The following is a 10,230-nucleotide window of genomic DNA, read 5'->3' on the forward strand; positions in this document are numbered from 1 at the left end:
GTCTGCAGGGCTGACGATGCTGCGGGGACAGCCCCAACAGCTCTGCTGGGTGTCGATGGTCAAGATCGCCCCGGCTGTACCTTCGGGAACACTGATTCTGTAGAAGGCAGGGCGATGCCACCACTTCCAGGACAGCGTAGGGACAGAGTTTGCCCCTGAGTGCAGGAAAAAATCTCTTTCGGTGCAGGGGCAACTAGAAGTCAGCACAGAGCACATTTGCGTGTGATCTCCCATTTTTTAAAGGGGTGAGCAGCAAAGTGCTTGGAGGCTCGTCAGCACGTGCCTGGGGATTTTTTCAGTGGCTGACTTGCCATGCGGCGAACGGATCTGCCCCCGCCGGTGCAATTTCTCAGGGCACGGTAACTAGCCAAGCACACCAGAGCTTTGACCGGGGCACCTTCCCGCCCCGCTGCCGGTGTGCGGCTGAGGCCGCCCCGTTTGCACTTGCCCCCCCCCCCCGCCGCGATGCTGTCGAGCTGCCGCTGCTTCCCAGCCCCTCGCTCCGGATGGCGGCCGGGGCGACCGTGCCCCCAGCCCTGCCGCAGAGCGGGGCGGGGCCGGGGCGGGGCCGGGGCGGGGGCGGGGCCGGGCCCCTCCCCGGGGCGGCCGGGGCCGGGGCGGGGGCGCGCCCCGGCTTAAGGGCGGCGGAGGGGCGGCCCGGGTGGAGCAGCGTGCCCGGCTCGGCTCCGGTAGGTCGTCGTGTCGTGTCGTGTCGTGTCGTGTCGTGTCGTGTCGTGTCGTGTCGTGTCGTGTCGTGTCGTGTCGTGTCGTGTCGTGTCGTGTCGTGTCGTGTCGTGTCGTGTCGTGTCGGTCCGCTGCGGGGAGCCCCGTGGCCGGGCGGGACGGCCGCGCACCGGGCTCTGCCTCCGGCGCCCGCGGGAGCTGCGGTGTCCCGGCCGCAGAGAGCGGTTTGCAGCCGGGCGAAATACCCGGGGAGCTCGGTGACACCGTTCCGTGCTAATGAGCCGGGTTATTAATTAGCGTCTGCCGCTGGCTTCGATTATTCGTTCTGTTCCTCTTTCCAAGACCAAACTCTGTTCCTCTTGCAGCAGGGAGTTGGTGGCGTGCACGCCGCGTTTTGAGGCCGTTCCTACGCCTTTTCCACCAAACGTTGAATTCAGCTCACGTCGGTGCTCAGGGTGCTCCCGAGGACTGGTGGTGCTGGAAACAAACGATAGCATCTTCTTTTGTGGTATGCTTTTTGATTGTGTAATCTACTTATGACCAACTATAAATCTAGCTGAGCCGCGTGAGGCGTGGAGAATAACGATTGTTTAGGGTTTTGCGTAGTTTGGGATACTCTTCTCAGCTAGCCATCGCTTGTGTACATTCCTAATGAGCTGAATTCACCAGCACGTAAATAAATAGTTCAGTGAACCACGACTATAGGATGTGGCAGAAGTGACATTTGTCTTCAATTCATGATGCAAACCTGGCCTAAAGCCTCAGCTAAGAAATGGTGTTTTCTGGGGTTTTTTTAATGGTTTTTACAGATACGTTTCTAGGTGTGGAGCTCTCTTACGCTCTAGCAGTCTGCGCCAATGTTGTAATCATCAGTTTTCCTTTTCGTTACAAAAGACATTTTAAATCATGTTTAGAAATATGATAGATAACAGGTCTCATTTGCCTTTTAGACAAGTACCTCGCGTGGCTGTTCGCTGTCTGCCTATGTCTTTAAGAATAGCAGCTGAAAGACGGAAATTTAGTCCCCAAAGGAGGTTAAAAGTTTATAATGCAGCTCAATACCACTTCAGAACTGCGCACAAATAATTTCTGATTAAATAAGGAAGTTTAGCTAATGTGCAAATGATGGGCTGAGATGTTTATCAATATCTCTTAGGCAGGATAGCTAAACTGGCAGAAGGGAAGAGAAATCCGCCGCGGCGGGAAGGTGGCAGTACCTCCTGCAGACACACATCGCTACTGCCCTCTCAAAAGGCACACGGGAACCTGACCCAAAACGTGCTCTTGGGAGACGCAGGTTCTGCCCACGCTGCCCAGCTCCCCCAGTGCTCCTGCGCGTTTGTCCATCTGCAGCCTCTTCCCTTCTCTGAGCGTTACATGACATTATTGCTTTTAGGCAAAACGTCTCTGTTTATCCACTGGGTTCGCCGGGCAGCCTGATTTGTCCCATTTTCTGCTCCTTCTTCATACTGATCATGACTGCCTGGAGGTGCAGGCAGACAAAAAAAAGCCTCAATGTGCGAAAGAGATCATTCCAGCCTCTTAATCTCAGACATCTTGGTCGTGTTGTTTTTTTAATGTCTGAGAAAGAGCTGATATATGATAACTTGGTAAGTACAGAGATTTTATCTATAATTTTCATGAGAGAGCAAGCCACCAATCTCAATGTGTTCTTACAGTGCGTAGCACGGTGGGGTTTTGCTCGGCAGGTCTGCTTGCTAGGTATTAACGCAGCAATAAGAGTTACGGTAGTAAGAGCTTCTTCACCTGCACCAGATTATCTTGACAGATAAAAAGAAAGAATGGGGATCATACAGCTTTTTTCAGAGCATATTGCACTACCTGCCACTCCCAAGCAATTGGTTAAAATCAGACCAGTGTTACTGCAAACTTAATTTTAGCCCTATCTTGGAGATTTTCAAACACTGTTGGAGTGCTGCTCTTTTCACAACTTGAACCTCAAGTCTAAAGTGAAGACCTCAGGCAAGTGAGGATGCCAGCGGTGCGGGCTGAAGGCTGGATCTCTCCGCATCTCCCAGGGGACCCAGGACTCGGCCTCCTCTGCACTGTGCCACCGGGGCAGCAGCTCCGTGCTGGTGGCTGGTCCTCGCAGAGGAGGGGTGGCTGGAGCCACGAGAGGCTGGCGGGGACGATCCCTGGTGTTCAGACTTGCCCTGGGCTTTCCATCGTGAGGAGCCCGGATTCATCCAAGCTGGGGCTGAGGTCTGGATTCTGCCACCACCAGAACCGGGCTGCTGAGAGGCAGCGCTTGCGGGGCAGGGAGAGGACACGGCTGCAGACTCGCTGCCTCTCGCCGATTAACAGGTTGTTTGCAATGAGCGTTGCTAGATAAGCTTCATTTATGCAAGCTAAGGTGAACTGTAAGTGATGATGTACAGTGTACTGATCCATGGCTTTTGACAGAGATGGGTAGAGCTGTGTTGAGTCTTGGCTGCCTCTTCTGGCCAAAGACCTCTGTGCAGTCGCACGGTCAGTCTCTCACACACCCCTACGTGTCCACGAATAGCCCAAGGGGAAAAAACACCCTCTTTTTTGTCAGGTTTTGCCTCCTCTCCTATCTGTGCCGCCTCGCTGATATCTGTTGAGCTTTAATGTAATTTGTGCATTGCAGGTAATGAAAGGATTGTTTTAAGAGCATAACTCCCAAATAGCTGAAACTTGACTGAAAACTGGAAGCCTTGAGCATCCCAGCGTGGTTCGGGGGGGAGTTGGGGGTTTTCTATCTTGGAGGGAGAGACTGGGGGAATCCTTCTGCTCTAATGCTGCTAGACTTTTCATGGATGAAAATATGCACCACTTAACATCAGTTTTGAGCACACAGACAGTGTGGGTTCTTGGGTGCTCTTGTCCCAGCTGTTGCTTTCACCATTGTTTTTGTTCAAGTCCTGTTATTTCAGTCTGCGTGTATCCTGCAGTTCTGATCATCAGGGTTTTACATGGTCTCAGACTGCAAGTGAGATTCTGTCTCTGAACCATTAGAAACTGAAAATGAATGAGAAAAATATGTGTGTATTTTCCTCTTACTTTACTTTAGGACAACCCAAATTAAGAGTATCATGCCTCACTGCACTCAAATGAATACCAAAAGGAAACGATAAAATTTCACTGAAGACTGCCTGAGCGGATCCAAAAACCCTCCCTGGCTGTAGAGTCTGGCTGCTCTGGAGAGCCCCAGACCTGCTAATGTAAATCAAAGCAATGTGCAAAAGCAAGCCCAAGAAACCCTTTGCTAGGGAGTTACCTCCGTAGTGCAGATGTTTCCAGACCAAGAGGCTTGTCCTCTGTGATACGAACCTCCCTGCAGCTTCCCGCTCCATCTGCCGGGTGTTGCAGCAGCATCTCTGCCCAGGCAGTGCCAGGGAAACCAGAGCCCTGCGGCATCCTCTGTGCTACAGCGATCCTTCCTGTTCGTCAGATATAATAGGTGGTATCTTTTCCAAAGCTGTTAATTACACATATTTATTAGCATAGCAAGTTTAAAAAAAATGGTGCTACCTGTGAGTAGAGGAGAGCGATGCAGAATTTGGGGAGCTGACAAATGTCTGGTCGTGCACTGAGCAGCTTTTGGCCTGGAATCATCTTCCACCATCTGTGCAAAGGATTTGGGTTTTTTAAATGTTTTGTTGTTGTCGTGGTTTAACCTCAGTCGGCAACTGAGCCCCACGCAGCCGCTTGCTCACTCTCCACCCACACCCACCCCTCCAGTGGGATGGGGGAGAGAATTGGAAGAGTAGAAGTGAGAAAAACTCGTGGGTTGAGATAAAAACAGTTTAATAACTGAAATAGAATAAAATCCTAATAATAAGAAGAAGAATACACAAAGCAAGTGATGCACAGTACAACTGCTCACCACCCGCCGACCGATGCCCAGCCAGTCCCCGAGCAGCGGCCCCCCCGGCCAGCTTTCCCCAGTTTCTGTACTGAGCATGACGGCACATGGTGTGGAATGTCCCTTTGGCCAGTTGGGGTCAGCTGTCCTGGCTGTGCCCCCTCCCGGCTTCTCGTGCACCTCCAGCCTGCTCAGTCAGTAGAGCATGGGAAGCTGAAAAGTCCTCGACTAGCGTTAAGCACTGCTTAGCAACAACTAAAACATCAGTGTGTTATTAACATTATTCTCACCCTAAATCCAAAACACAGCACTGTACCAGCTACTAGGAAGGAAATTAACTCTATCCCAGCCGAAACCAGGACAGTTGTGGTTTGTTTTTGTTTTTTTAAACTGGAGAAAGGCTTGTTTGACCATGTCCTTTACTGTTTCAGAAGCCTTCTTGCAGTGACGTGTCCTTGCACAGGCAGGCATGGAGGTGGAGCACAGGGAGACAGCCATTCGCCAGGCGATGCGGAGAGGCAGGACTGGACAGTCATTAGGGACCAGATCTGGTTCTTTCTATTTTAAATTGCATAGTGCTATTGCCACCTGCATTATTACTCTCTGCTGTTTTAAGGAGTAGCTACCTTAGTTTGCGGGGAGTTAGAGCTTTTTTGGTAATTCGGTGAAAGAAGGATGCCGCCAGTACTGGGGACTTATGAAAATGTGACTCTCATCTTTACATCACCAGTTGCTGGTACCAGGTTAAGAAAGGTGGCTGCAGCGGATAGTTATAATAACACGGATCTGCACAGACCCACCTCCCGTCCTAACTGTTCTCTCCTGTACGAGAGAGTTCATAGGTTTTTCCTCCTTTTTAATAATCACATCTTATTTTCATGTGCTGCTTTACATAACTCACCTGAGTTTTAAATCCTTAGGCCTGACATTCATCACCAGGTGGAATCGGTGCCTCAGCCAGGCAACATGACGGTGCCGTCGGATAACCTGTCGTGCCATCACTCCATTGATGACTTCCGAAACCGAGTCTACTCCACGCTCTACTCCATGATCAGCATTATGGGCTTTGTCGGCAACAGTGTTGTGCTGTACGTCCTCATAAAAACATACCGGCAGAAGACAGCCTTCCAGGTGTACATGCTGAACCTTGCCATGTCCGACTTGCTCTGCGTGTGCACCCTGCCCCTGCGTGTCATCTACTACGTCCACAAAGGGAACTGGTTCTTCAGTGACTTCCTATGCAGGGTCAGTTCGTACGCGCTGTACGTCAACCTGTATTGCAGCATTTTTTTCATGACTGCAATGAGCTTCTTCCGCTGCATAGCCATTGTTTTTCCAGTCCAGAACATCAATTTGGTAACGGAGAGGAAGGCTAAATTTGTCTGCATCGGCATCTGGATTTTTGTCACCCTGACAAGCGCTCCCTTTCTGCAAAACGGGACATACCAACATAACAACAAGACCAAGTGCTTCGAACCCCCAGAAGACTCTCAGAAGACAAATCTAGTGGTGATCCTGGATTTTATTGCCCTATTTCTGGGTTTCATTTTTCCCTTTATTGTCATAACCATCTGCTACACCATGATCATAAGGACCTTACTGAAAAATTCCTTGAGGAAGAACCAGGCTAACCGCAAGAAGGCGGTCTGGATGATCGTCATCGTGACGGCCACCTTCCTGGTCAGCTTCACCCCATACCACATTCTGCGTACGATCCACCTCCACATGCTGCGGCTGAAGAACGCCAGCTGCGAGGACACCATATACCTACAGAAATCGGTCGTGGTAACGCTCCCCTTGGCAGCTTCCAACTGCTGCTTTGACCCACTTCTCTATTTCTTCTCAGGGGGCAACTTTCGGAAGAGGCTTACCACGTTTAGGAAGGCTTCTTCCTCCAGCTTAACGCAAGCCTTCAGGAAAAAGTTCTCCATAAAAGAGAAAGATGAGGAACCCTTTGGAGAAAGCCATAGGGACAATGGAAAGGCAGCCGTGGCCCCTTCATAAGGGGGCTAGACCTTCCCCTGAGATCTCAGATGGGCAATGGAGATCTCGGAACTCTTCCAGAAGACATGATGGAGACTTCCAAGCCTTTGTCACAATTAGATATGTAATAATAACAGTAGACGGTCCCTGATTTATGCTCCTTGGTGGTGCTGCCGCCACCGGGGATGGCCAGCCCCTTCCCCGGGAGCACTGCTTGGACATGCACAGCCACTTAGCACACTTCTGGCAGCACCAGAAACCTGTTGATCTGATGATAAACTCACCCAAACAAACTCGGGCATTTGCTTCACTTCACAACTCTACAAAGAGAATTAATTCTCCAACTCAGTGGGAAATGTAAACACAACATTTGCTGTACGTGGCGCTCAGGGAGCTACTGACAAATAAAGAGGGCAGAGTTTTCACTGAATCTTCAAACAGCCGCTAAATGATTTGCACAGCAGAGGCCAGGATAATTCCTGCCCTGCTCCCAGCTGCTTCTGCTTTGGATTTCAGTTTTCAACCTAATTATGTGTGTGAGACTTGCAGCGTTGGTACCTGGGTCTGCAAATCCAGGAACTTGGGCTTGAGCCCCTCTCCCAGCCCGAACGAGCAGCTCTTCGGACACGCTCTCGTGGGCAGCAGATCTGCCAGCATTTTCTGAGTTTCTAGAAAAATCTTGTCTGTGGGAGTGGTGGTATCCTCACGTGCATTTGAAACTTATTTCAATGGGGCTGGTCCTGTAAGTGATGGCTGTGGGATCTGGATTATCACTCCAGTTCTTTAGGAGGTTTTTACCTAAAAGTAGAGCTCTGGGTGCTCAGAGTCCAGTGCAGGATCAGGCCTGCCTCTCTGAACTATTGACCAAATTTAAGAAAAAAAAAAAAAAAAAAAAAAAAAAAAAAGCAGAAGTCCTTTTTAAATATATATATATATATATATATAAAAATAAATATATAAAATTTGACCCTGTTCAAGAGCGTTCACCTTGCTCACACCTTGCAGAAAAGAGGCAACCCCAGGCCCTTGGAAAGATCTCTAGGAAGACCTGGAGATCAAGAGTCTGAGTCTGGATGAGACATGAGTGAATCTTATTTTGAGTACAGTATGATTGAAAAACCAGATTGGGCTATGTTTCTTATGTAAAGAAAGACTTCAAAATCTTGGACAGAAGGAAACATCCCTGTGCTTTTCTAGTGAATCTGCGGAAAAGTAGCGCTGCCTGCCTTTTGCTGGAGCAAAGCCCAGCCCGAGATGCGTGATACATCGAGACAGAAATAGAAATTCTTGTAGGATTAAGACTCTTATTTATCAACCACTTTTCCAACTGAATAGCAAGTATGTTTTGATATGGTATTTATGAAGCTACTTGATGCTATCTTAAAGAAAACAGTTTTAATACTGTAGAATAAGAGCGAGCAAAAGGAGTTTGGCTTGGGGGCAAGGGTCTACTTGAGAAATTATCTCTACAGATACACAGAAGAGTGCAAGTTCACTCTTTACGCCACAGTCTGCATATCCCTGGGTCAGCAAAAGGCACTTAAAAAGGCAAATTCATCTGCAGAACAATTTATGGATGTGAATTTTCAACAAGATCTGAAACCCCTTTAGAAAATGTTAAGGATCTGTAAAGTGGAAAAGGGCTGAAAGCTGTTCTTGTAGAGGAGTGTTACAGTTCCCCCTAAACCCGCAGGAGGGCAGAGCTTTTAGCTTTTTATACAGATATAACTGTAGACTACTTTGAGAGAGCAGGTGTAAAAGAGTGGGCTACAACTTCTTTTCAAGGGTTAGCATTGAGTATTATAGCTGTGTCTCCAAGCATTAAAGGCACTGTGCAACTGTAAATAGAAATAATCATGGAAAACTGAGTTTCAGAATATGTAGAAATAATATGCACATTCCCAAATTTTAAAATATTGTTCAATAAAGCTATATACGTGTGTGTGTTGCAAAGCATTTTTATTGTACCAGAGGGGTTTTTTTTCCTTTTTATCTTTTTTTTTTAATGAGACAATGGTTACAGCAAGAGAAATGGCAGTGGTTTTTGTGCAGTAGGAAAGACTATTTAAAAAAAGATTGCTGAAAATTAAATGAAAATGTTGCAAGTTAAATTTTAACAATTACTGTTTTCTGTGTCTTATTTTAAAGTCTCTGCAGACAGATTCTTCTTCCCTACAATACACTTTTATCTACACACAGCACTAGCGTGTAATATTCAGGTAATAATCATTTATAATGAAAGCTTGGTCAAAGCAGCACAGCAGCTGCTGAGGGCAGCACCTGGAGCGGGCTGAGATGTTGGAGGACTCGCTGCCCCGGCCTCTCGGAGCTGGAGTTTGGTCCAGCCAAACTGGCCTTTGCTGTAGCCCAGCTTCCCTGGACTCGGGGCACCCTCTGGGGCTGCCAGTGTGGGGACCTGCCAGAGCCAAACCACTTCTGACGGCAGCTGGCGTCTCGGTAGGTCTTGTGGAGGTGGAGCACCCCAACAAATAGCAGCCGGGACCTTGGTAAACCTGTATTTACGGATAGAAAATGCTTGTAAGACACTTGGCGGGAAGCGATGCTTTTGGTAAGGCTGGTGCATTTGGGTATCTTGTGCGGTCACGCATCACACAGGGGTTCCTGCATGGAAAAGTCTGCCGAGAATGACATTTTTCTACTTAACGTTTTCAAAAAATACGTGTGGGATCTGCAACGTGTTATTTAGTTAGAAAACTCCAGCCTGTACTGGTGAGGAGGGAGCTTTGCCATCGGCTCGGCAGAAACTGGGTTTCGCTCCGGGCAGGCTCTGCCCGGCAGCAGGTGAGAGGCAAGGGCGGTTGTCCCCTGCTTGTGACTTTGCCCCGTGGCACACAGAAAAGCGAATGCCCATCGGATTTTGCTCAGGAATAGGGACCTGGAGAGAAATATGTGCCAGGAAACAGGACCCGTTACCGTCATGAGGCGAGTTAGAAATTGCAGCATTTGTATGGGCTGTAAAAACGACAGGAGTTGGGAAGGGGGACGAAGTGCCACCCTGGTGCAGTGTCTCTGTCAGAAATGCCTAAAAAAGGAAAGCGAGGTGTTCAGTTTCTTGCTTGAAACTGGACTTTTTTCTGCTGCCTATGCTGCAATTTACGGTACAATAGTGTCCCCTAGTGCTGAGTTATTCCTGGAGCACCTGCCTGTTGTTGCCTAATGAGGTTTCTTCTCTTTTTTAGATAGTCCAGCCTCAGCTCCCCACCTGTAACGTTGTCCTGTGTCCTCCGGTGTTGGTCACGCTCAGTTCCCCCCTCCCACCCCTGCCTGAATTTTATTTCATAATCTTTGGGTTTTCCCTCTCTGCCTTCCTCTTGTTTTTTCCTGTTTTCCTGGAGGGATGCTCAGGCTGGGAAGGAGCCAGCCACGGAAGGGGGTCCAGCAGCACCCATCCCCGCACGGGGACCCCGGCCTCGGCACTGGCGGCGAGCAGGGTCCCTCCTCCTGCCCCGGGCTCCAACAGCACCCTCCGCCTTGCCTAAAAAATGCCGTTTCTCCGTTGAATGGCTGTCCTGGCGCGGAGCTCGGACCTGCAAAGCTTTCACTGGAAGTTGATGGTAACTGCAGCCCTGCGGCATCGCATCGTCAAGACAGAAGTCCCATTATTTTGGCCTTCGTTTGTCTGGGAAGGTTATTTCTGATAAAAGCCGGTATAGCTCTGGAAGAAACCAGCACCCAGGACGAGCTCCTCGCTG

The 10,230-nt window shown here is 49.1% G+C and overlaps 1 protein-coding gene across 2 annotated transcripts; it reads left to right on the forward strand.

Annotated features, from left to right (window-relative positions):
* Positions 1-662: 662 nt before the first annotated feature.
* CYSLTR1 (cysteinyl leukotriene receptor 1) lies at positions 663-7,395 on the forward strand. 2 transcript variants are annotated; one of them, XM_076347079.1, is made up of 3 exons: positions 668-689; positions 1,050-1,192; positions 5,455-7,395. In XM_076347079.1, the coding sequence occupies exon 3, from the start codon at positions 5,501-5,503 to the stop codon at positions 6,536-6,538; it is 1,038 nt and encodes a 345-aa protein (XP_076203194.1). In that variant the 5' UTR covers positions 668-689; positions 1,050-1,192; positions 5,455-5,500; the 3' UTR covers positions 6,539-7,395. The 2 variants fall into 2 exon arrangements, with proteins under 2 accessions (XP_076203195.1, XP_076203194.1); XM_076347080.1 differs by lacking the exon at positions 1,050-1,192 and having other exon boundaries at positions 663-689.
* The last annotated feature ends 2,835 nt before the right edge of the window (positions 7,396-10,230 follow it).

The sequence above is a fragment of the Aptenodytes patagonicus genome, chromosome 9 (assembly GCF_965638725.1).
Source record: "Aptenodytes patagonicus chromosome 9, bAptPat1.pri.cur, whole genome shotgun sequence".
Classification (NCBI taxonomy): domain Eukaryota; kingdom Metazoa; phylum Chordata; class Aves; order Sphenisciformes; family Spheniscidae; genus Aptenodytes; species Aptenodytes patagonicus.

What these genes read in the sequence shown, in the direction of transcription:
- CYSLTR1 (XM_076347080.1), top strand. Translation starts at nt 5,501, where the DNA reads ATGACGGTGCCGTCGGATAACCTGTCGTGCCATCACTCCATTGATGAC.